At 36.2% G+C, this 27,287-nt stretch overlaps 1 protein-coding gene across 1 annotated transcript; it reads right to left on the bottom strand.

Moving 5' to 3' along the window:
• Window positions 1–461: 461 nt before the first annotated feature.
• Window positions 462–26,773, bottom strand: LOC135719246 (tetraspanin-33). Its single transcript, XM_065241873.1, has 8 exons — window positions 26,592–26,773; window positions 26,355–26,412; window positions 25,977–26,101; window positions 22,076–22,150; window positions 21,864–21,959; window positions 21,398–21,526; window positions 20,575–20,736; window positions 462–844 (listed from the first exon to the last, which is right to left on the bottom strand). The coding sequence occupies exons 1-8, from the start codon at window positions 26,661–26,663 to the stop codon at window positions 734–736; spliced, it is 828 nt and encodes a 275-aa protein (XP_065097945.1). The 5' UTR covers window positions 26,664–26,773; the 3' UTR covers window positions 462–733.
• Between the last annotated feature and the right edge of the window lie 514 nt (window positions 26,774–27,287).

Raw genomic sequence — 27,287 nt, 5'->3', positions numbered from 1 at the left:
TAAAAATACACACACGTTAATGTTTGTATTTAAGAAACATTTACATGTATATTTATGTATATATTTTACATTATAAATATAAAATATACCTAAATAACATTTTTCTTAAATTCATACATGTATGTGTGTATTTATTATAAATAAATACACACACGTTAATGTTTGTGTTTAAGAAACATTTACATGTATATTTATATATATTTTGATATATTTTATATTATAAATATAAAATATACCTAAATAAAATTTTTCTTAAATTCATACATGTATGTGTATATACACACACACACATATATTATGCAAACACAAACTTTTATTTTGTATGCGATCAATCGTGATTAATCTTTTGACAGCCCTATTTATTACAAAAAAAGTAAATATAAACTCTAGTCTACTTTAAATTGAGTAGCTTGTAACTTGAACATTACAGTCTGTCGGACTGTAAAAAGTAAAACAATGTGTTTAAAGAAAACATTGTAAAATATATTTTATTAACATGAAAAATTATTATTAGCAGTGGCTTTTTTCCGGTACAGAAAGATTGGTAGTTTTATTTTTTTATCTTTTCTGTAATCACAGATTTTGGCTAAGTATCTCACATAAAAGACATACATTCACATCTAATTGTTAACATGTTATAACTTGTTATTTCAAATGTGGCACGATCATGCATTCTCAGTGCAAGCACATAGGAACAGATGGGTGTATAAAAACAACAACAACAAAAAAATGTTCAAGACCTCCTGTTGCAGCAAAGGTTTCGGCCTGTGTCGGTTTTCCTCTTCCTCTGTTGAACATTTCTGATTTGACGGAGCAGTACCGCAGCCAATGACATCATACATATCTGAAGAAAAGAAGAATTCAATGTCAAAATTCAATGTAAACTCGATAAGATTACCAAATGTGATGGGATGGAAAATTCTTCACATTTTATCTGAGACTGCTTAATCGGTTTAGTGAACACCTGGTCACTTCATGCATTTTCTCTGAGTGGATACCCATCCAATAGTAAAATGGCCAAAAGTAAATTCCCCCCAAAATGTTTTCGATCTGATCGTTCAAACCGCTTCAGGAGGTGGTCTGGGACACAATTCAGACAAAACTGGACATGTTAAAATACATCTGGTTGATGAAGCCACATATTTCAGCAGGTAAGCACGTCACTCCCATGTTGGCCAGGAGAGAGCTAAACAAAAACGACATGGTCGTTCCTTTATGGAGCGATGACAGTGAAAAATTTTTTTTTAGAACCAATAAAATAATCTAATAACAAACTTTATTTAAGGGATAGTTCACCTAAAAATGTAAATTCTGTCATAATTTTCTCATCGTCTTTTTTCTGATAAACACATTAGAAGATATTTTAATAAATAATGCTAAGCACTAGGGATGTGCCAAAAAATCCCCTGCGATTCTCATGCATGTTTCATCAGTTAAGCCGGTTTCTTGATTAGTATTAAATCGCCATCAGCTCCTTTCAGATGGAGCTGCATTTACTACACAGATCCGTAGTTCACCGAGAAGCTAGGCAAAATCGGGTTCATAATCGAGGAAAATCGACTTGAGGACAATCTACGCGATTTTGCTTAGCTTCTCTGTAAACTATGGCTCTGTGTAATAAATGCCGCTCCATCTGAAAGCAGCTGATGGCGATTTACTTCTAATCACAGAACCGGCTTTACTGATGAAACACGCATGAATCACAGATGATTTTTTGCACAGCCCTAGTAAGCACACAGCTTATTGTAACCATTGGCTTTCATGGTAGGAAAAATAAATATTACGGAAGTAGTAAATTTCTCAGATAAAAATACATGATGATGAGAAAATGATGACAGAATTTTCACATGACCTGAAATGACCCGAATTTGGAAGTTGGAAAAGGACATCGACGCACACACGCGAGAGGGTTTGGGTCATCTCGAGTCAAAAACACATTCATTGTAAATCACCCGAGACCCGATGCCGCTAATATTATACCCGACCCGTGTCCGATGCACACATGAAACTTTTAGACCCGAACCTGCTCGGGTCTCAGGTCGGACCTCTGGTTTTCGGATCTAAGTGGACCCGTGAAGTTTATATTGTGTAGATTATATAGTACACATTTTACACAGTAACGTTAGCTCAGGGTAGTTTTTGATACACTTTAGCTATGATTTGAACTAAGGTAATCTACGTGTTGTTTAATTTTCTTTGTTATCAGAAATAAACGTACTCTAAAATGACTCTGTTGTTATTAATTCTTTGTGGACTTTACTGGAAGTTACGTTTGTTTCATGAAAGCCATTTGTTTATGTTGTTACTGCTGAAAACTTTTATACAGTGGAGGTCCATCCAGTCCATCCAAGACCATTCATCTTACCATCCTTTAATTATGCATCAATACATACGGACAGATATTTTTTATTATGATAAAAAAACTGTAAAATATAACACTGTTACAAGAAACCCTGCTATGTACATTTGTTCAAGAGACCAGGAGTTGTTGACATGTTTCAAATGGTGTTACATTTTAGGTAACAAGGCTACATAAAATATCTTTTTCACTGAAACAAGGTTGGATTTGGTGACTTACAGTGAGGAAAAAAAGGATTTGACCACCCTGCTATTTTGCAAGTTCTCCCACTTAGAAATCATTGAGGGGTCTGAAATTGTCATCATAGGTGCATGTCCACCGTGAGAGACATAATCTAAAAAAAATCCAGAAATCAAAATTGATGATTGTTTAACTATTTATTTTATGATAGAGCTGCAAATAAGTATTTGAACACCTGTCTATCAGCTAGAATTCTGACCCTCAAAGACCTGTTAGTCTGCCTTTAAAATGTCCACCTCCACTCCATTTATTATCCTAAATTAGATGCACCTTTTTGAGGTCGTAAGACACCTGTCCACCCCATACAATTGGTAAGAATCCAACTACTAACATGGCCAAGACCTGTCCAAAGACACTACAGACAAAATTGTACACCTCCACAAGGCTGGAAAGGGCTACGGGGAAATTGGCAAGCAGCTGGGTGAAAAAAAGTTCACTGTTGGAGCAATCATTAGAAAATGGAAGAAGCTAAACATGACTGTCAATCTCCCTCGGACTGGGGCTCCATGCAAGATCTCACCTCGTGGGGTCTCAATGATCCTAAGAAAGGTGAGAAATCAGCCCAGAACTACACGGGAGGAGCTGGTCAATGACCTGAAAAGAGCTGGGACCACCGTTTCCAAGGTTACTGTTGGTAATACACTAAGACATCATGGTTTGAAATCATGGTTCCCCTGCTTAAACCAGCACATGTCCAGGCCCGTCTTAATTTTGCCAATGACCATTTGGATGATCCAGAGTCGTCATGGGAGAAAGTCATGTAGTCAGATGAGACCAAAATAGAACTTTTTGGTCATAATTCCACTAAACGTGTTTGAAGGAAGAAGAATGATGAGTACCATCCAAAAAACACCATCCCTACTCTAAAGCATGGGGGTGGTGTTTTTCTGCACATGGGACAGGGCAACTGCACTGTATTTAGGAGAGGATGACCGGGACCATGTATTGTGAGATTTTGGTTAACAACCTCCTTCCCTCAGTTAGAGCATTGAAGATGGGTCGAGGTTGGGTCTTCCAACATGAAAATTAGCTGAAGCACACAGCCAGGATAACCAAGGAGCGGCTCTGTAAGAAGCATATCAAGGCCAGTCTACAGACCTAAACCCAAAAGAGAATTTTTGGAGGGAGCTCAAACTCCGTGTTTTCAGTGACAGGCCAGAAACCTGACTGATTTAGAGAGGATCTGTGTGGAGGAGTGGGCCAAAATCCCTCCTGCAGTGTGTGCAAACCTGGTGAAAAACTACAGGAAACGTTTGACCTCTGTAATTGCAAACAAAGGCTACTGTACCAAATATTAACATTGATTTTCTCAGGTGGTCAAATACTTATTTACAGCTGTATCATACAAATAAAAAAATCATACATTAAGATTTCTGGATTTGTTTTTTAGATTATGTCTCTCACAGTGGACATGCACATAGCCTGCAAAATAGCAGGGTGTTCAAATACTTATTTTTCCTCAGAAATCAGATAAAAACAGAGGAAATTTACCCTCATGCGTCCAAAACACTGTTTAAGTATCATAACCAAAACACATCATATCCGCTTCACAGGAGATCATCTTCTGACAGTGAGAGAAAAAGACTAAAAGCACTGATTGCTCAGCCCTGTGTGTAAAATATCAGTGTTAAAATGAACCCCGTGTTAGTTTGTGCCTCGCTCCCCCACGCACAAATCCTATTGTGGCCTTAGAAACACAAAATGCATTAACCCCAGTTTTTAAAACATCAATCATTTAAAAAATAACTAACTAACTAAGGGTTGTTTTAGGGTAACACAAATGTTGTGTGTTAGAGCTTGACCTGAGATAGTTTCTCAAAAAAAAACTGTGTAGTTGAGACATGTTAATTGTTTCAGGAATGACACACTTGGCAGGAAGTTGGAAAATAGCTGCAAAGGAGAAGCTGTATTTGGAAAGCCCCTGTATTAAAACGTTGTGGGTGTGTATTACTCCAATATGTGACCCTGCCTGCAAAACCCAGCTAAAGTCATTTCTTTGTGATTTACTGTTTAAATCAAATCATCTTATGTAGAGAACATTCTTTGACAATATAACCTTGATATCTTTAATATTGACTGAGCTACATTATACTTAGTTGAGATTACGAGACTTTAGTTTGTATTTTACAGACAGGGGTAAATTATGTCAGGCAGATGCCTTCTCATTTCAAATGGTCTGGGTTCAGTTGAACATTGGAGGGTAAGAACATATTTATGCTAGTGATCGACCGATATATCGGCCGGCCGATACATCGGGTCGGCCGAAGCAGGTTTTAGGTGTATCGGCATCGTCCGATACGCAGGGGCGGGGCAGGGGGGGCACGGGCCACCCCCACAATTTGATTGGCCACCCCAAGTGCCCCCCCTCCCACTCCATCAGTCTCGTCAGTATTAATTATGTACTAGTGGTTTTGTTTTTCTTAAAATAAAACTTCATATTTTACAGGGCTTTGATTTATTTATATTTAATTATGTTTTTATTAGCTTAAAATATTAAAATAAAAATTTTTGTGGAGGCTCCGCCTATGAAAAATTGTCTAGACCCGCCCCTGCAAGTCCGCATTGGGGAGGAACCACTCTACCGTGACATGATGTTATCGGAGTCAATTAGTAGGCGCACACTTATAGTAACGAACGTGGTGGCACCAAGAAGAAGCAAGGAAAAACACAGAGGACGGAGAAAGGAGTTTTATGCAGATGGTGAAAAAGGACAACAAAGTCATAGGTAAGTCAGCTGAGTTTGATATGTTTCCTTAAAAGTGGAAAGCTACGATTAGTAAGTTAGAGCTAGCTCCTCTCTGTTACTGTCGAGAATGCTCATTACTAAAGTTGAAGACAACCTAACGGTACATTAAAAGAATATATAAAGTCACGTTTGCCTTTGCGTTTGTAATAAATAGTGGTGTGACAGATCGCAGTTTATCCATACGGATCACAACCCACGTTTCGACCCGCATGCGATTTGATCGCGGATTAAAGGGATAGTTTATAATTAACACGTGTTTTAAAAGCTTGCAAATGTTAACCTTCAAGTGATTTTAAGCAATTTAACACTAAAAAGGCACTAAGTGAGTAGCTGTATGCAAAGACAGGTTGAATGTGTCCGGTCCCGTTCCAATCAGACGTAATCCTCCCTATATCCTTCAAATATTGATGTGTAAACTTTAGGGAGAGTTGCGCTATTGTGTCTCATAGTGTATGGAATAGATCAATGAAAAACAACGTAACGTTTTTATGTGGAGTGACTGTTTAAGCTGCGCCGTCTGTGTGTGCATGGGTTTATTTAAGTGCCCTCAATAGTCGACACACGGAGAGAGCTTTGCGTTGATTCGGCGCATGCAAAAATATTAACATGTCATACGACTATGAATAAACGTTTACAATTTCTTCAGCCTCTAAACTTTTATTGCTATAACTGTTTTCCTTTTGTTAAGTACATTTTCTGTTGCATGAAGCAGGTTTCACTTTCAGGTGCACAGGCTTTGCAAACTCTGGATAAAACACAAAGTTTAAACCAAGCATTGTCCAACATCTGATCCTGATCTAAACCAGTTTGGATTTATCTGGATTTGTCGACTCCAAACTTACTCTGAATTCTGAAAATTAAGAGTTTGTTGTTCAAATAGCTTCATGCAACAGACCACAGCCTCAGAAGCATATTTAAAGAAAACAACATAGGAAACATTATTTTTTTCTATACATTAACTCACTGGGGCTCTGTGCAATATGCCATTTAATACAACCAAATATAATATCTTTATTAAGATGATATGCCGACAACATTCAACTTTAGGAAATAAATTAGTTTATGACTTGACAAAGTAACTGAGCAAAATGCATTATTATTTCTTTAGGGACAGACAGACAGTCAGATACAGGCAATAGGACCAATGAAAAGGTCTCAAAAATTTTTGAAGAAAAAAAGAGAGATAGAAGCAGAAAGGCATGAGAAGAGGGATGAGAGGAAGACGCAGCAGTAGTCCACTGACTTTTCTGCAAACCAAGGTATGTGTATTACATGCAGAGACCAGAGGGAGGTTAAAACAAATACACATCAGGGGGTTTAAATGTACTGAATGTATCAGGAAATGGCTATTGTGTATTAACCTGGTCATTTATTTAGGATAAGTATTGAAATCTGTTTTATTTATATATTTACCTGCACTAAGACATTTTGAATGACTGTGTTTTCTTAGAAAATGTACTTGGTGACACACCTGGAGAGGATGAGGGCCCATCATCTGCACTTCAGTGTTCCGCAAGTAAAGGTATATCTGATGTTATTGATCAATCAAAATTAATTTTTTTAGTAAACCAAGTAAACAAAATATGTCTTTAGCTTGATATGTTTTACTTAGTGCAGCTACTTCAATCAACTACTTCAATACTTAGAATGATGTAAAATGTGTGAAACGAACAGAGTAAGGTGATCTGGGTGATTGCAATCCCTGATCAGTTAAAAAAATGCCTATATCAGCTCTGATCAGATATTTCTCGATCGGGACATACCTAAAATAGATTATATATATAGAAAAATTATATATATAATATAAGAATATATAATAATAAAACTAATGTCTAACTTTTTGATGCCATGATGTAAAATTCTATTGTGTGATCAGATACTGCACCTGGTTGTGATCAGTCAGATCATGAAGATGTGGAAGAAGAGGAGCCAGCATGTTTAACTCCATATTGCAGCAGCAGTGACACAGAAGAGGCTTCACATTCTTCACACCCCACACCATCCCAACCAAAGGTTTTTAACCTCTAATCTTGCTTTAACCTATTTAATCCCAATTTTTTTCCTGGAGGCATGTTTGAGCCTGTTTAACCCTAACCCTAAACAATAAATATTAAATATATATAAAAAAATAATATTAAAAGTCCATGAAAAGATTGTTTTAGGTCACAAAAGAAACTGGTGGTACAACACAGGGAGTCTGTCTGTGGTGTTAATGTATTTACAAACTGACAAACCTCCAGTAATTAGATTAAAGACTGCTTAAATAGTTAAAGGAATAGTCTACCCTTTTGCCATATTAAACTATGTTATTACCTCAACCTAGACAAATGAATACATACCTATCTTTTTTCAATGCATGCACTGTACAGCGCGTTATGATTGTGTGAGCATTTAGCCTAGCCCCATTCATTCCTATGGTACCAAAAAAAGTTTTATTTTGTGGCACCATACTTACTGGTATAACTCCTCATGTAACAGTCTTTAAATAGGGAAAACAAGGAAGTGTTTGGTGGCTTCCCTCTTTGGTACCATAGGAATGAATGGCGCTAGGCTAAATGCTAACATATTCATAACACGCTGTACAGTGCACGCACTGAAAAAAGATAGATATGTATTAATTCGTCTAAGTTGAGGTAACAACATAGTTTAATATGGCAAAAGGGTAGACTATTCCTTTAATGAGTGTTTTATTTAACTAATGAAGTAAACATTGTCTGGTTCACTTTCAAAAAGTACAAACTATGGCACAGATAAAATTGACAAAATTATGATGATGTGTGCAAAAAAGCATGAGCTATTTAAAAAGAACTTACCTGTCATTTCTGTGAGCATCAATATATATTAACCACCATTTATCACTGGTAGTTTTTAAAGTTAAATCTCTTTTACCATCCCAGATATATCCCAGTGTCTGGCAGATGGGCCAAAACAGCTGCAAATGAAGGTATTTCCTAGAACTGCGCAGGGCGACAGAAAGAGGGCTTTCAAAGGGAGTTGGTATTCGCAGCACCAATGGCTTGAATATTCACAAAGTAGAGACTCTGCATATTGTTTTGCATGCAGACACTTCTCCTTCCCTAATGCTCCTGAAACGCCATTCACATCACAAGGAGGTTACTCCAATTGGAAGAAGGCACTGTATAAGGATGGGGGGTTTAGGTTGCATGAGAAATCGGAAGGTCATGTCAATGCAATGTTCGCCTGGAGTGAACATAAGAAGAACATTCTAAGAAATTCGTAGGTGCAAGATGTCTTGCATATAAAAAAAAAGGTGGAGGAAAACCGCACCTACATTAAAACTGTTGCTGAAGTGCTGCTGCTTACAGCCATGCAAAATATTTCACAAAGAGGACACAATGAGACAGATGCATCACAAAACAAAGGGAACTTTTTAGAAATAATGGAACTGACTTCTAAACATAATCCACTGATTGAAAAAAAAAAGAAAGCTACAGGAAATGCAAAATATACAAGCAACTCCATTCAAAATGAAATCTTGGAATGCCTTTCTGATATGGTGCGTGATGGAGAGCGAGTTTGTCTCTATCATTGCAGATGAAACAAAAGACCTTAAAAAAAATGAGCACATTTCTTTAGTACTTAGATACTATTACAACGGTGCAGTTTATGAAAGCTTTTTAGATTTCCAGAGAGCCAATCAATTACATGCAGAGGGACTCACTCACAAAATAATTCAGTGCCTGGAAAAGTATGGCCTTGAGTACAAATCAAATCTAGTAGGTCAAGGTTATGACGGGGCATCAGTGATGTCAGGGAAATGCAGTGGTGTGGCATCCAGGATCAAAGCAGAGGCTAAACATGCTTTTTACGTTCACTGTAATACCCATTGCCTCAACCTTGTTATATTCGATGCAGTGAAAGCAGTCCCTGAGGCTGACTGTTTTTTTTCATTGCTGCAGAAATTGTATGTATATATGTCAGGCTCTTATGTTCACCAGAAATGGCTTTCACTTCAAAAAGACATGTACCAAGATGCACCCAGAGAGCTGCAAAGACTTAGTGATACTAGGTGGACATGTAGATACCAGGCATGTAAAAACCTTATGGACCGACTACCAGCTGTACTTCATGTACTTCATGAAATCGATGTAGAGAACAGTGGAGAAAGGTCTGTGGAGGCACGAGGCATACTTAATCAGATAGATCTCACATTTATTGCAACACTTGCAATATTCAAAAAGATTCTCGGAGACACCAAAATGCTCTCTGACATGCTTCAAGCACCATCACTTGATCTGGCTAGGGCCGTGGACCTGATCCAGGCACTACAGGACTCTTTAGAGGGATACAGAGAGGAATCATGTTTTGATGAGCTTTGGCAACACTCTGTGGACATAGCAAAGCAGTGTAATATTGCAGTTGAGGCTGTTGAGAAACGTTTGCAAAGAGGGAGCTTCAGACTTGGTGGATTTCATATAGAGTCCACTATAGGACAACGTAGGTGCAAGGAAGGGGACAAGGATAAATTTAAAAAGGGTGTATTTTACCCTATTTTGGATCACCTAAATGCAGAGATGAAGAGGCGTTTCAGCAAGAAAAACTGTGATATCATGAGGGGTATACAATCATTGAACCCCAAGAGTAAGAGCTTTTTGTCAGAGGAAATGGTTTTAGGTTTGGCAAGCCTGTATGAATGGGATCTTGATGATCTGAAACATGAGCTGCATCAGGCAAGGAAAGCTGTTCAGAGAAAAGCTCAATGTGGGAACAACATGTCCAGTGTTGTGGAATTTACCACTTTCTTGAACCTTACAAAGAAGTGTTTCATCAACTTTTCCGGTTATGTCGAATAGCTCTAGCCTTGCCTGTTAGCAGTGCTTCTTGTGAGCGCAGTTTCTCAGCACTTAAAGGGGCGGTGAATTTGTCGATTTTATTGTTTTATACTGTTGTCTGAGGTCTACTTATGATGTTCGCGTGGTTTTTACATTAAAAAACATCAAAAGCAATAAGTAATAGGCTATTTTGTAACATGGATTGGTGGCTCTCTGGAGAAAAGCTTTGTTTGAAGGGGCGGGCCGCATTGAAGACCTGGACGTAAACACCCACTGCTATGATTGGACGGCTTCATTCCCCGTCATTACATGTGGGGAAATGTTTTAAAAACATTAATGTGTAAAAATAGCAGCCGAACACATATATGTTTGAGCCACAAAAGATTCTGGGTGCTAAAGATGATACACATAAATGACAATACGTATAGTAAAGTAGAAACAAAACTTTAAACTCGACGTGACTAAAGTACCGTAAACAACACAGTAAGCGCGCATCAGAATCTAAACTGCGGCTGATAAATCCTTATCAATAACTTTGTATATTTCTATTGTGCTTGTGAGGTTGCTCTTAGATACACGTAACGTTACATACCACAGTTATATGATAAAAAAGCTTTGTTGAGTGTTTGACCGTTCAAACCCAACTTGCCTAAATTACCGTATACAACACAGTAAGCGGGCATCAGAATCTAAATTGCGGCTAATAAATCCTTCCTTATCGTTAACTTTGCATATTTCTACCGTTAAATTACAATCGTATTGTTAAGTGTTGCACCTTTATTAACCTTATTATATAATACGTGTTTAGACACGGATGTTACAACAGGACATATCAAGCGATCTCTTCTAACAAAGCAATAGTGAAACGCAGTAACTTAAATAAAGTAAAATGTCTTACTTGCGGTGTCATTTTCGTCAGATCCAATATTAGTGGTGCTTTTAATCACAGTCTCTCTGCAAATCCAGCATCGACTTGCTTCTTTACAAATGAATCCGCAGTACACAAAGTTAAGCAAACACTTCCCACGCGAGCTGGAACTCTTCAAAAATAACCTTTATCCACGCATTCCCAATGTTATTTTCCGACCCACCGAATTAAAGTATTCAGCTTCTGTGTTGTTCCCACGCGGTTCTTCCACAACCCAAGACTCTGTTTACTCTTTCATAACAGATCACTGCGTCAAAATAAAAGTCTCTCAGAAAAAATTTATTTAAAAGTCATTCTGGTTACATTTGGAAATCTTTAAAGACATGTTTACTGATTTTTGAGACACGCGTGTGTCACGCGAAGCTGTGGGCGGGGTTACAAAAGTGGTGGCTGTATTTGGATTCGGGGAGGTGCTTCAATTCTACTTTGACGTCATATTTCTCCGAATTCCACACTTGGTTGTAAAACTGGCTTGGTGCCGAAAACTGTTATATTTCAGTAGCACGGACGTTTTCAGTTCTGAAACTTGCAGGATGTTCATTTAACTATGATGACCTCTCATATAACAAATGATCAAGTTAAAATCGAGTATTTGATTCACCGCTCCTTTAAACTTATAAAAAAATCATTTGCGTACAACAATAGGTGATGAGAGGTTAAGCAATATTGGAGTGCTGAGCATTGAGGGGAGACGGAGAGCAAAGTCATTAAACATGGATGATTTTGTTAGACGCTTTGCCCTCCGCCACTGTAACAGACGTATCCAGCTCTTATAATTCCTTGCTGTTGAGTGATATAAAATTTGTGGTTCCAGTCTTATTGACTGACAAATGTTCTTGGCACTGTTGTCACTTAAAAGTTGGTTCATACAATTTCTAAACAATGTGCTTTTTAATACTGTTTTTTTTTACTTGGTCGTACAGTACTGTTAATCTTTAAAGTGATAGCTCACCCAAAAATGAAAATTCTGTCATTGTTTTCTCACTCTTATGATGTTACAAACCTATATGAATTTCCTTTTTCTCATGAATATGAAGAAATATATTTTGAGGAATGTTTGTAACCAAACCGATCATGAGCCCCATTCACTTACATAGTAGGAAAAAGAATATTATGGAAGTGGATGGGGTTTTTAAATTGGTTTGGTTACAAACATTCCTCAAAATATCTTTCTTTGTGTTCTTCAAAACCAGAGGTGGAAAGAGTATTAAAATATTGTACTCAAGTAAAAGTAAAGTTACTTTAATAATATTTTACTTAAGTAAAAGTAAAGTTACTGGTCTAAAAATATACTCAAGTAAAAGTAAAAAGTAAGTCATTTTAACTTTACTCAGAGTAAAAGTTACTTTTTTTTACAGCGGGGAGAGGTGGAGGATTCTAGTATAGTTCAAAAACCACAAGAGAATTTAACACTCAAACTAGTTGTTTTTAATTGTAGGAACATCTTTACAATTAAAGTGCAATAACAAAAAGTTAATAAAATAAAAAGCTTTTTTAAACTAAGAAACATGTATGGAATTGTTTAATGATTTTTACATGCGAGTTATGCACTTTTGAAGGTGGTCAGCAGCTTGTAAATATAATCACTATAGTAAGGTTGTAATTGATGTATTGCTGGTAACATACATTATTTTATTAAACTCTAGTTTAAATGAGCATATAATGAGATGAGTGCCATGGCTATATACTTTTGACACGTTTATTGTCTTCTAGCTTCCCTGACCTGGGTACCTGATGTCAGACCTTTATTCTCTCTCTCTCTCTCTCTCTCTCTCTCTCTCTCTCTCTCTCTGCAATGTCTAATGACCTGCGCATTCTCAAGGACGTTCTGAAGTTGTGTTTGACTTGACGCGATCTGCTAGACCTCGGAAGATAATGCGCATGGTATTAAAAACGCGTCGTGCAAATGAGCGGTAAAAACCCGGTCGGCAATTTCGGACTCAAAGCATGAATGCTACCTTTCATAGGAATGAAACACTCGCTTCGCGTCAGTGGAAAGTGGTCGCTTAAATATGGCCAGGGGTTTCTTTCATAAGATTTGAACTGAGGCGGGTCTGCATTAGCGCACGCCTGTCTCGTCCGTCTCCATGGTTCTTTTTGCGCGTCCGCGCCCATCAATCATCCGTTGCGCGTCTTTATCACCTTGCTTTTTAAATATTTTTTTTTACTCAGCAACTGATATGATTTAAAATGTAGCGAAGTACAATACTTTAAACAAAACATACTTAAGTAAAAGTAAAAGTACAGATTTTAAAAACTACTCAAAAAAGTAAAAGTACACAAAAAAAAACGACTCAATTACAGTAACGTGAGTAAATGTAATTCCTTACTTTCCACCTCTGTTCAAAACAAAGAAATGTATAGGTTTGTAACAACATGAAGGTGAGTAAATGATGATAGAATTTTCATTTGTGGGTTTACTATCCATATTGTAACATACACATGACAGATTTTTAAAAGCTGCACCAGTTATTCAATTGAATTGGTCAATGTTGTATATCTGTGTATGAAATGTAATATATTTATAATGTAATATAACTGTTAATAAACACTGCAACAGGTTTTCAAGTTACTTATTTTGTTTACTTACTCAATTTTACCAAGAATAATGTTTTGTTAATAATATACAGTATCAGGGGCGGAGTGGGACCAAAAAATCTACCGGGAAATTTTGTATGCCACAGGCCCTCCGTGGGAAAAAAGGTCTTGTATTTGTAGTAAAATTAGGGTATACAAATCTTAATCAGTCTGCAAAAAAAAAAAAAAAACATTTTCATAATAATAATAAAATCATTAAATCATGGCTAATTTTCCTAAATGAGTAACTATACAAAATGATACCCGTTTGAAAGACGGAGTTGTACACCTGTCAATCAGCTATTACATAACAGAGCGAGGCCAGAGATGAACATGCTCATAAATGGGAGTAATATGGAATAATTTGTGCATCTTTGAAAAACTGTAAGAATATTTCCTTTAAATATCATTTTTGTCATATAAAGTTTTGAGAGATAATAATGTTTTACCACTGTTATTGCTCATTTATTTTAACGTGTTTGGCGCATTGACCTCAGAGTTTATTTCAGTTATTTTGTTGTTTTTCCGGTAATAATAATAAAATTTACATGCCAATCCTGCTTCTTTGTCTTTTTATTAATTTCATTATGCTGTTATTTTAAGTTATGTGGATATTTATTGCCATATTAGACGTTCATTGCCGTTATATACTCTCGACTAATATTCAAATCATATGCGGAAAAATGTGTACATCTTTATGGAAGCATATGGGTAGCATAATTCAATTTAGAATGTAATATGCAATATGACAATGCAATATGTAAAATGGCAATGCATTTCTGTATTTAAGTTTACATTTTCCATGCTTGTATGTGCAATGCTTGGTGCAAAATAAAAATGAAAATGTAATACTTTAATTTACATTTTCCATTTTCTACAGCCCTGTTTTAAATACATATTTTAATGCTTTAGAAGTTGCAAAATTAAAATGGAAATGTATTACGCGAACTGGTATAATGTGTTTCACATGGGTCAAGCAAAAACTGTAGCAAAATTATCATTTAAATGTAATTTTCTCTGAATGCATTTACATTTACAGGTGGGAAACTTGGGATTGCATTTTCATTTACATAGAGCGCAACGGATGTAGCAAAATTAAATTGAAAATGCATTCCGAGTTGACCACGCCCCCGCCCCGTGAATCACTGCGTCAAGGCGGGGCCAACAACTCCCATTGCCTGGCCTCTCACGTGGGAAACATGGCGGCAGCAGGGTTTATTTTTTATTTTTTGGCAGCAGGGTTTAAGTGAAGCATAAACAGAGAGATATTAGTGTTTATGGAGATTATTACGTGTCTGTAGGTGACAGAACAACAGCGTTGTTTGATCCTCTCACCGAATTGTCTGCATTATCAGACGCTAGTTCACCTCGCACTGTCCTGTGTCTGCCTTCGCATTCAAGTAGCCTACGGATGTTTCTACCGGGAACATTTCATCACAGTTCAAATAAACATTGACTGTTTCATATATGTGAATGTATTTTTACGTTGAAAACATTGTTACATTTTTTAATGGTTTTAAAATAAAGATAATTGCGTTAAAACCTCACACGGAGCGAATGATAAAAGGTTTATAAGCTATAACAGACTACTACTTTATATAGTTTGACATGTGATTGTGAAGAAGAATAAACATTGCCTGTTCCGGTGAAAGTCTTTAACAATTATGCAATAATAGATTATCATCTAACAAGAATAATCATGGTTTTACTACAGTAAGGTTTAAGGTTTTTTAAAAGCTGTTGTGTGGTTGGTTTTCAAAACCATCTTGTTGTAACCATGATTTTGGCTTTAACTATAGTCAAACTATGATTAATTTTCGAAAAGGTCTTTCGAAGACGGCGTCATTGCTTGTTTTACTGTTTGCATCTCCAACAATTCGGTTCATAACCAGAGCACCGCATATAATAAAGTTTCGTTTCATTCTCCATATCTGTCTCGGTTAGCTCTTCTGTTTTATCGGTAAAAAGAGGCTTAATTTCTCATGATGTGGAGCACGTCTAAATAGCGAGCAAGTGAAATCAGAAAACCCCCAGCAGCGGTGTTAAATCTCGAAATAGGTTGCGACCTGAATGGCCAAAACAATCAGAAATACATACAAAATAATTTTCAGGTATACTTCTTTACATAAAATAAAACAAATGACATGATAGCGCATTAAATGACCATTCTATATTACAATACCTTAACCCTGCACTGACACGTTAAAAACATTTTGAATAGATTTTTTTCTTTTCGAATAAGTATTGCAGATCGACTAGTCTTGCACACCCGGACATCAGCATATTGACCCTATCAGACCAAACGTACATTTAACTTTCTGTACTTTTATACACTTTCATCCTAGCAGAAGCGTAATGAATGAAAGGCTATACTACTGACCTGTGGCTAGGGTTCGCTTATCTTATTCACTACTTTTAATGTTCCATTTATTTATATCCACAAAAGTTATTAACAAAACATAGATTGAAATGAAATTCGTTTTAAAGAAGCAAACAAAACTTATTAAGAAAAATTACGTTTAAAATGGCCTATTCTGTATTTCGCAATAAGCTAATTAAATTTAAACAAAACATTACAACAATATTTAAACACAACAATAGCCTACTCAAACATAAACATAAATATATAAAACAGACATCCATCAGGATCCATGTTAAAACAAGCTGGTATAGCGTAAATAATCTGTGATTTCCCTCTGATTGTTTAGACCAGACATGCCTCACTCGCATCATGACAGATTAGTTAAATTCATGTTACTATACTGAAGTTTTACTGATACAAGAGACAGACATGGAGAATATGAAACGAAATGGAGATCGACAATTTTTACATGCGGTGTTCTGGTTAGAACCGGATTGCTGGTGGAGATGGTCGTTTAACGGCAAACAGTAAAACAATGACTCTGTCTTAGCCCCTTACGAAAATGAACCTTAAAGTTTTACCTTAAAGCAACAACAAAACTTGTTTACTACAGATTTTCTGAAACCATAGTTAAGCCTTAATGTAGTAAAATGTTTATTCTTGTTAAATGATAATCCATTATTGCATTATTGTGAAAGAACAGAATTTTACCAGAACAGATAATGGTTCTTCTTCTTCACAAAACATGTCAAACTATAAGGTATTTATGTCGAATTTCATTCTGTCTACCTTTTTTCACTCCGTGCTGTTTTCTGTATTTTAAAATTATAAAAAAAGATTTGAACAGTGTTTTCAACGTAAAAATACATACACTACATATGTAACAGTCAGGGTTTATTTGAACTGTGATGGTCAAAAAAAAAAACTAGGGTAATGCAAACCGTAATCAATCTGCCAAAAATATTTATTATGTTTATTATATTTATTGCCATATGAGATGTTTATTGCCGTTGAATACTCTCGTCTATAATATGGAAATCATATATACGTAGTAGGACATATAATGAGGTATATTGCAAAGTTACACTGCTAATTTTTATTTGATATATGTGGAGATAAATAAACCTTTGCTAATCTGCTGATTTGGTCCATTCATGTCCTGACCACCAGGCTAGAGATTTTAAACATCATTAATCCACCCTTACTAGTCTATCAAATAAAATCTAAAGTTTATTGTTTTTGCAAAAGCAGCGGTCAGCAGCTGCAGCGAACTGCAAACGGAGTGTAAAAGCACAACGCGGCTGCTTGACAAGTCTAACCGCATACATACTTCAATAAACAGGTGCTTTTACATCAAAGGCCAACAGGATATGCCATTTGGTGAGGGGTCGCTCACTGATCCCCGTATTTTGTAAATCCTAGACATGGTTGGATCTGCCGAACGGGTTGAGCACTTTTATATTTTTTATATACTGTGTTGAGTAGAGAGGCTGCACAGTTCGACCAGCGGGAATCGGCCGCACATCAGGCGGCCAGATTGTGTTGCTAACTCGCAATGTATAACTATTATCAGACCGGCGCTCGCAGCCTCAAAACACTGCCGGTCCAACGGGAAAAGTCCCGACTCTCCCGATTGCCACTCCGCTACTGTTTGTAGGCTACTTGAATGCAAAGGCACGAAAGGCAGCCACAGGACAGTGCGAGGTGAACTAGTGACCAAACAGTTGTCAGCGTCTGATAATTGCCACAATTCGGTGAGAGGATCAAACAACGCTGTAGTTCTGTCATCTACAGACACGTAATAATCTCCATAAACACTAATATTTCTCTGTTTATGCTTCACTTAAACCCTGCTGCCAAAAAATAAAAAATAAACCCTGCTGCCGCCATGTTTCCCACGTGAGAGGCCAGGCAATGGGAGTTGTTGGCCCCGCCTTGACGCAGTGATTCACAGGGCGGGGGCGTGGTCAACTCGGAATGCATTTTCAATTGAATTTTGCTACATCCGTTGCGCGCTATGTAAATGAAAATGCAATCCCAAGTTTCCCACCTGTAAATGTAAATGCATTCAGAGAAAATTACATTTAAATGATAATTTTGCTACAGTTTTTGCTTGACCCATGTGAAACACATTATACCAGTTCGCGTAATACATTTCCATTTTAATTTTGCAACTTCTAAAGCATTAAAATATGTATTTAAAACAGGGCTGTAGAAAATGGAAAATGTAAATTAAAGTATTACATTTTCATTTTTATTTTGCACCATCATTGCGCATACAAGCATGGAAAATGTAAACTTAAATACAGAAATGCATTGCCATTTTACATATTGCATTGTCATATTGCATATTACATTCTAAATTGAATTATGCTACCCATATGCTTCCATACATCTTTGAATAACTGTAAGAATACAGTTCCTTTGAAAATATTTTTTGTCAAAGTTTTGAGAAATAATAATGTTGTGAGGATATTTATTGCCATATTGCAGTTGAATACTCTCATCTATAATATGAAAATCACATAGTAGGAAATATATAATGTGATACTGCAAAGTTACCCTTCTTATTTTTATTTATTATATAGCCATATTGAGACAAACCTTTGCAAATGTGCTGATTTGATCCATTCATGTACTGACCACCAAGCTAGAGATTTTAAACATCCTTAATCCACAATTACTATCGAATAGTCTATCTGCTTGATGGCTCAATCCGACTGCATATGTCCTGCACTAAACAGGCATTCGGCGGCGCGGCTTTTTACATCAAAGGCTGACAGGCTATGCCATTTGGGGAGGGGCCTTTCAATGATCCCCCTATATTTTTAAAAATCCTAAACATGGTTGGACCTGCCGAACAGGTTGAGCACTTTTATGTTAGGCAAAGAGGCTGCACAGTTTGACCAGCGGGAAGCGGCCGCACATCACGCCACCAGACGGGGTTGCTATTTAACTCGCAATGTATAACTATTATCAGACCCGCCCTCGCAGGCTCAAAACACTACCGGCCCACCGGGAAATGTCCCGACTCTCCCGATGGCCACTCCGCCACTGATTTTCAGCAGCACTGAATATTCTTACTTGTTCTACCTCACCTGTTTTTACTATTTGTTAAATATAGTTCAATAAATGTTCCTTTTTTAAATTAAGAGTTGTAACATTTATCATTGTGTCATTTTTATGATTTAAACTGAATGAGAAAAAGCAGTATCGGCTACAAATATCGGCTAAAGAAAATCGGCAGCTTGTATTGGTCATCGGCTAAGGCTGATGGGAAAAAATCGGTATCGGCACAAAAAAAATCCATATCGGTCGATCCCTAATTTATGCTGTGAATTTGGAGATTTAGCATTAGAACTCAATTTGTGCACACAAAAACACTTTGTAAACAATTATTGGTAAGACGACCCATTACTGTATGAGTGAAAATACAAAATATCATTTGGTTAACAAGACACAACATGACCTCATTCTCTACCACTGTAGTGGCCAGTTTTATCCCTTAAAACCCATCAGCATCAAAAGTATTTCCTGTCACAGTCATTTTTCTTTATGCCTTAAAATAGCTTGAATGTATATCTACACCCTTGCCTGTGAATATGCAATTTAGTTCCCATGTCTACTCAATCGCACAACCTTGGACCATAGGTATGAATATGCGAATTAGTACCTGCCTCCACTCAATCTCACCAGCTCGGACCATAGATATATATGTACATAGATGCCGCATTCGGCAGTTCCAGACACCTAGCTGTCGGTTTCACTGCATAAATGAGTTGCATGTTTCCAGCACATGTTTCCTTTGGTTCTGATGTTAACAGGTTAGAGCATTCGCACTGCATGTGTGAGCGGCATATGTTTGCGTCACAAGTAGAGCTGAAGCAGCTGTGCTGTAAATGTTTCAGCGCTGAGTCTATGCGCCATCAATACACAGTATCCAATCGTTCAACTGTGACGTAGGAAACCGATATATACTTATATACTTTATAGATTTAAAATTACATAAATTTTATAGGATAATGCAGTTGTTGTGCAAAATGCATTAATGACACAATTAAACATAAAGTCATTAAACAAAGTAAATAAACAAAACATGCCGTTTCAGATGTAAATATGATGCCAATGTGTCATTATTCCAATTAAATAGTATTTGATTTGAAAGTTAGTCAACACTTTGGAGGTTTTTGCATGAAAGCAGGGGTGTTCAGATTGTTAGAAATGTAAGTGCCATGGAAAAGACAGAAAACTCTATGATATATTTTGTTTGATGTCTGTGTATGCACAAATTTCTCTGAGCTGTGCGCACTGTGCCCCCTTAAAAAAATTGGTGCATGACGCCCCTGTTATGCAGAAGATATGGTGTTGAATGATGACTTTACATTATGAATATACATTTTGTTTTAAAAGCCTATTAAAATCACCATATAGACATTTTATATAATATGTACACAATAATGAAAATTTGATTTTCACCACAGGGGGACTTTAAGAAATGAGTACATTAGTTCAGATACAAAAATGATAACTGAAAGATATCGAATGAAAAACTGAGCAAGGTGATCTGACCTCGAGGAAAAAGAGGACGAGGGTCATCCCTCCCACCAACAGAAGGTTTTGTTTTCCCCACCAAACAATCTTATCCAGACAGCCAATGGTGTAGATGATTCGACTGGCCGGATTTTGTTTCATCTTTTGGGTCCCATAACCGCACATGGTGTTAAACACAGTCTACAAATCGAACAAAGAAATTGTCAAACACCTTATATAGCCCATGAAGCTTAAAGAGCCCCTATTTACCTTTTCATGATTTTACATTTCTTTTGGTGTGTGTGTTAGTACATGTTAACAATCTGCAAAGTTACTAACCCAGAGTCTAGGATGACAGTTTACAGTTTACTTCCACAGTCCGTTAATGTGGACTCGATGCCCGCTTCTGACCCACAGACTGTAAGTCGTCTATGTTTTAATATTTAAATAATTCACTACTGTTGATTCATATGCAATTTTGAGCGGTGCAAAGCAGCGTTTGTTGTTTGTCAATTCTACGATCACAAATGCAGACATGGTTTTATGTTTTTGTATCCTTACCTTACCAATCTGTTACGTTCCACGCAAGCCACGTTGGCAAATTTGATCAATTATTGATAATGTGTAAATATGCTTTCAGACATGTTTCCTAGCTTTGTAGAAATCGATGCGTTTCAGAAAGGCGGGGCAGAGAAGAGCAACAATAATGTACGGTATGTGGAAAATATTTTTTTTTAACCATTAACCACGCGAACACATTGCATTATACCAAATACACGAAATAATGTTTGTATCTTAAGCGGTATGGGCAAATTAAATTGTAATACAGTGTATAAAGCTTATTCCTAAAATGAAATCTCACCTCATTTTTGAGCCGTTTACAGCAGGAGAAGGGGACACCGCCGGCCTCCAGACTGGGGTTATGGTCAGAAAGGTTGAAATATATATTTTTAGACCAGTCAGAATAGGAATTCACCCCACAGCACTGGAACTTCAAAAGAAAGATTATTTGTTAGATTTTTTACCTGTGGCCTCTTGTATAGTATTGTTTTTTATGTGTAAATTACATCAAATGTTAATTTAAAGGTATCGCGGAGGATTTTCTTTTTCCGGGTGGATCATCAAGACTATTGGTCCTCCTAGTTGTCTATCAGGAGTGTTGCCCAATTGCATTTATTTAAAAAGTGGAGAAGGCGGTTCTTTTCTAAAACTCGAGAAAATCCTCCGCTACACCTTTAAGGATTGAAATTGGAATTTTTGCAAGCATGATGCATCGTAATCACAGACAGCCAGGACATAACAATAAGATAATACAAATATTATTTTACCTTTTTCTGTACAAAATCAATAACATTTTCTAAGTCCTGGTCATCTCGATAGCGCACAATTGCCTTTATCATCACTTGCTCTGTTCTTTCTTGTACCTGTAAACAAATAACAGTAATTAAAAATGAGAGCTAATAAGTTTCGCATTTTAAGTTTAAAATATTTCCAAAATGCCTTAACCTCTGCATTAATCCAAACATAAGTAAGTCTGTACCTTGTCAGTGAACATCAGGCAAAACACAGCAGCAGTTATTTGCATCAGAAGAATCAGCCCTAATATTCCTATAAACTGAAAAGATAGAATTTCTTTATAAATATGTAAAAATGCCAAAATGTCACTAAAATCACTTCTGTGGAACTTCTTAGGCCATGTTTACATTAGAGCATTTGCGTTTTAAAACGGCATTTTAAAATGAAAACGATCCTCGTTTATACTGGCATTTTAAAAAGAATCTTCATCCACACTATACACCACCATAAACGCATGAAACATGACCAATCACGTAACTGGGCATGCGCATAAAAGTGTAAAATAACTTATTACTCTAATAATAGCTTACCTTTGCACGTTTATGCAGCCTAGGGGTGTGCGATATTGACAAAAAGTCATACATGGGTCCTTTGCTGGCAACTATAACAGACACTATTTTTGAACCTATAAAGATGTGTTTGGGAAAGTCTTATACTGTTCTATCTCCCCCCTACAACATATTAATATGATTTATAGGTTAATTTTGATTTTATAACTAAACAGAAAGGTCTTTATGATTTAAAAAGAAAGCATTCAAGTGAACAGTACTAAACAGTAGCGAACTTGAAGCAAAAATAAATTTCAGCAAATGCAAACTTCAATCAAGAATAGTAAGATGTGAAGTATTGCTTTAGCCTACCAGAAATGCTTATTGCATTAATTTTTAAAAGTGTGCGAGGTCCGTGCACTTCCTCCGCTAGCAACACACAAACGGCTAATAGCGCAAGCGCCTAAACGAGCATTATATTAATGACGTTGAGTTTATTGTTTTTATTAATTTGTATTCACAAAACTTATCAACAAAACATCGATTAAAATTAAGAGACAAATTATCCGAAACGAAATTAATTTTAAAGTAGCAAACAAAACTTACATTAAACTGGAAAATAATGTCTGACCCATTACAATTCTCCCTTCATACTGGCCTTTGCAACGCCTGTATGGCGTTTAAAATTACAGTCTATCTTTCGTAAGCTAACTAAATTTTAACAAAACATAAACACATTAAACCCAACAATACTCAAACATTAATATAAAACAGACATTATCTATAAGGATAAATGTTAAAACAATCCGATATAGCGTTTATAATAGGTTGTCAGATGTTTACTATTTTTGGCAAAACCTCCGTTGCAAACCAACATTTACATGAATAAAATAATTTTTACTTTGAAAATGATGCGCTGTCACGTTAACATCAGCTGTTCGTTTACATAAGACTCCGTCTACGTTCATTTACACTCAGAGCAACGTCTGAGTTCTCAAACTAAAACAGGGTCTTCAGCGTTTGCGAACGAATCCGTTTATGAGGGTCGAAAACGGTGATGTAGTGTAGATGAAAGGCGTAAACGTAGCAAAAGTAACGCGTTTTAAAGCATAAACGCATTAATGTAAACATAGCCTTAATCTATTGCTATCTATTGAAATTGAGCATAATATGACAATTTAACACCTGATAATAATTATAAAATCACCTTGCTTGAAAAAACAATAGGTCGCCCAAAGATAAAACAAATCTGCCATAAATATTTGACATATCATTCACAAAGTGAGCTTGAGTTAAACATTTGATTCTTATTAATGATATTAGGCAGCAGCTGAAAATACTCCCCTTAGTATCTTTCAATAGCAGGGGACTATTTTCAGGCACTGTGTAATATCATTGTGCCGCCTGCAGCCCTGTTACGGCAGCAAAGTCCTTAATTATTATGCCAGAATGAGAGTATAGTTCCTAGCCATATCTGCCTAGAAAATCTCAACTTTGAATTTTCCGTAAGTCTTAGTACACAATTTAACTACAGAAGAGTCAAGTTTTAAATAGGAAAAATATCCAAACTTTGGTCATTTTTGAGCGTGATGCTAATGGTCTAAACAGATTCTATGTATTCAGGGGCATCAGTTTGTGTTGAAAAGTGGTGGGGACAAAAGATCAGATGAAAAAACATTAGAGCAGGACGGGAAAAATATTGAATAATGACGCATCAAAAATGCCGGTCAACAACACAAAAATACTCAGCATAAAACCCTCAACAACGTCGACTGCACATTTAACAGTCGCTGCAACACCAGCTCAACCGAACAGTGCCAAAGCACCATATGTAGAAAACAGTAGTCCGTTAAGTCAATGATTACAATGAAATTTATAACATATGTAAAAGAAAAAACACCATAAGCAGACAACGCAACATATGTGACCCTGGACCACAAAACCAGTCGTACACTGCAAAAAAATATTTTCAAGAAAAAAATGTTCTTTGTATTTTTGTCTTGTTTTCACTAAAAATATCAAAAAATTCTTAAATTAAGATGCTTTTTCTTGATGAACAAAATGACGTAAGAAAATAACTCTAGTTTTTAGCCAAAAACTATACAATTTAAGTGAATTTGTGCTTAAAACAATTTTTCTTAAACATTCAAGAAAAATTGCTTACCCCATTGACAGATTTTTTTTGCTTGGTTTATGCACAAAATCACTTAAATTTGATATTTTTGGTCTAAAAACTTGATTTTTTCTCATCAAGAAAAAGCATCTAAATTTAAGAATTTTTAGATATTTTTGCTGAAAACAAGACAAAAATACTAAGAATTTTCTTCTTGAAAATCTGACTTTCTTACTTAGTATTTTTGTCTTGATTTCATTAGAAAAATCTTAAAATTCTTAAATCAAGATGTATTTTCTTGATGAGCAAAATGACGTAAGACAATAAGTCTAGTCTTTAGATAAAAACTATACAATTTAAGTGAATTTGTGCTTAAAACAAGCACAAATATCTGCCAATAGAGTGAGAACATTTTTGCTTAAATGAAGCATTTAAGAAAAAAGAAATCTTATTTTTAGATTTTTTTCTCACCCCATTGGCAGATATTTTTGCTTGTCTTAATCACAAATTCACTTAAATTGTATATTTTTTGTCTAAAAACTTGACTTATTTTCGTAGGTCATTTTGCTCATCAAGAAAAAGCATCTTGATTAAAGAATTGTTTGATATTTCTACTGAAAACAAGACACAAATACTAAGTAAGAAAGTCATTTTTGCAGTGTAAGTCGCACAGGTATTCAAAAAGTGGTGGGGACAAAATCAGCCATTTCAAAAAGTGGTGGGGACATGTCCCCAGCATCCCCAGTGTAAATGACACCTATGTATGTATTACGCTAAGCTATGCTAAAAGTGGTAACCCCAGACCCGGAGATCAGCTGAATGGATTCCAAAACTATAAGAATCATATGTTAAACTCGAGGGGAGCTGGAAAATGAGCATGTTTTCAAAAAAAGTGCAGTGTCCCTTTATGTATTTCTAAACGTAGGTTCAGGAGGAACTTAAACATTCAGGCCTGTCAAACATCATCATCATGGGCGTATATAAGGCAGCCTTCAGGCCTCCGCTTCCAGTTGCAATTTTTTCTGGCATCCCTCCTCCTCCCCATCTCCTCATTCATTGCTTTCTTTCTTCCTCCTTGACCTCTTTGAAGTTCAGTTGCAGGGGGTTGAACTTGGGGATCGAGCCCCAGCCTCAGATTCGCTCTCCTGAAGGTTCAAAGCCCTTCGAGGACAGCAAGCAAGTTTGTTTACCATTAATCATTAAGACCTGAACTAGTGAAAAAGCAGTGCTCCCCTGCAAAGTTCATGACATAAAATAATATCAAACTTAGAATTTGAATTAAACAAAACATACATTTTTCCATGGTTTGATAAAATTTCATAAAACTAGGTCCCAAGTTTGAGAACCACTGACTTAAGTAAAAGACGTCATATACTTCTGGGACAGAATGGCAGGGTAAATTCCGAGAGAATTTTCATATGTGGGCGAATATTTCCTTTAAAACACAGTTTAACCTTTCAGCTTGTATGAAATTGAAAACTCACAGTGTTTAGCAGCACAGAGATGTTGCGCAGCGCTCCGAAACAGCCGAATAAAGTGATGGTGAACATGATACAGCCCACAATGATCAACAACAGCGCCGGATCTATATACAGTGTGTCCACCACATCTGCCAACAAACGAAAAGAAAATGTGAAGAATGTTAAGGTAATCTAACACATAAATCATTACTATTATATGTGTTACGTAGCCTATTTACAGATCTGAAACTCATACTCAATAAATTTACTGTAAAAACATAAGGTAAAGTTTCTTGACATTTGCTTGACTGTTTATAAGTGTAAGCAAGTTAATATAATAAATATGAATAAACACATACATATTTACATATTAATATTAATACATATATTACTGATGAATACCTGACTCCTTGGCAACTTTCGCGTAGACTCCAACAGCAATAAGAACAGCACTGAAAACCTAAAATGTGTTATACAAATAATCGAAAAATGACAAATGAAATCACTTCAAATTACGATTTCACGGGGGAGGGGTAATCAAACAACCTAAACACACAAAAAAAAAGTATAACCTGTTTAACCAGCAGTAGGCTACCACCACGAAATTATGCTCTATAAATCAGGTTACAAACATCTTACCCAGAAGATGTAGCAGCACACGAATAACGTGTACTTTACGACTCTGTATGATTTCTTCATTCTGGTTTTCATTTTAAGTTATCTCCGTGTCATGAAAACCGAATGTGTACTTTATAGTTTTGTAATCCCCGAACGAGTAACTGCTTGCCGGCTGTAATCCACACATACCTAAGTATGTATGTGACTTCACATTCACAAGAGTTGAGTTTTTTCAGGACCAGAGTCACCACGTGACATTTGGCATCAACGCCTGATCAACAGCGACCTCTAGCGTTTACGCAGTTTATTACAATACTCGCTTTAATTTTCAGCACGGAACAAACTGAAATAAAAACTAGTTTTGTAAACTGATAATTTTTTTTTAATTGAGAAAAAATTGATAGTTCATACTCTTGATTCTGATTGGTTGAGCGTTAATAAATCTTCGAACTCCATACCTCTCATCTGATGAACATTGCTTGACGGAAGAATAACATTATCAATAGCAATAAACTATTTGTTGGGGTGTGTTTATTTTTTTGAAACCCTAACTTCGCCCTTAAGCTGTGGTTCTAGATTTATTGTAAACCACGTACGTCTTCACGGCCATATAAAATACTGTAACATATTTTAATATTATTTACTAAAGTAAACTGTGGTAAAATCGCTAGATACTAATATTATTATTCTAACTATCCCAATTGAAGTAAACTATGA

Source organism: Paramisgurnus dabryanus, chromosome 14 (genome assembly GCF_030506205.2).
Source record: "Paramisgurnus dabryanus chromosome 14, PD_genome_1.1, whole genome shotgun sequence".
NCBI classification, from domain to species: Eukaryota; Metazoa; Chordata; class Actinopteri; order Cypriniformes; family Cobitidae; genus Paramisgurnus; species Paramisgurnus dabryanus.
Note: the sequence above shows the minus strand (reverse complement) of the source record. Positions and strands in the feature narration are given on the sequence as shown.

Coding starts and splice junctions, on each gene's coding strand:
- LOC135719246 (XM_065241873.1), bottom strand. CDS start 26,663: ATGAAAACCAGAATGAAGAAATCATACAGAGTCGTAAAGTACACGTTA. Junction 22,151..25,976: donor TCTCTGTGCTGCTAAACACT/GTGAGTTTTCAA, acceptor CTATCTTTTCAG/TTTATAGGAATATTAGGGCT. Junction 21,960..22,075: donor GCCTGATGTTCACTGACAAG/GTACAGACTTAC, acceptor ATTTGTTTACAG/GTACAAGAAAGAACAGAGCA.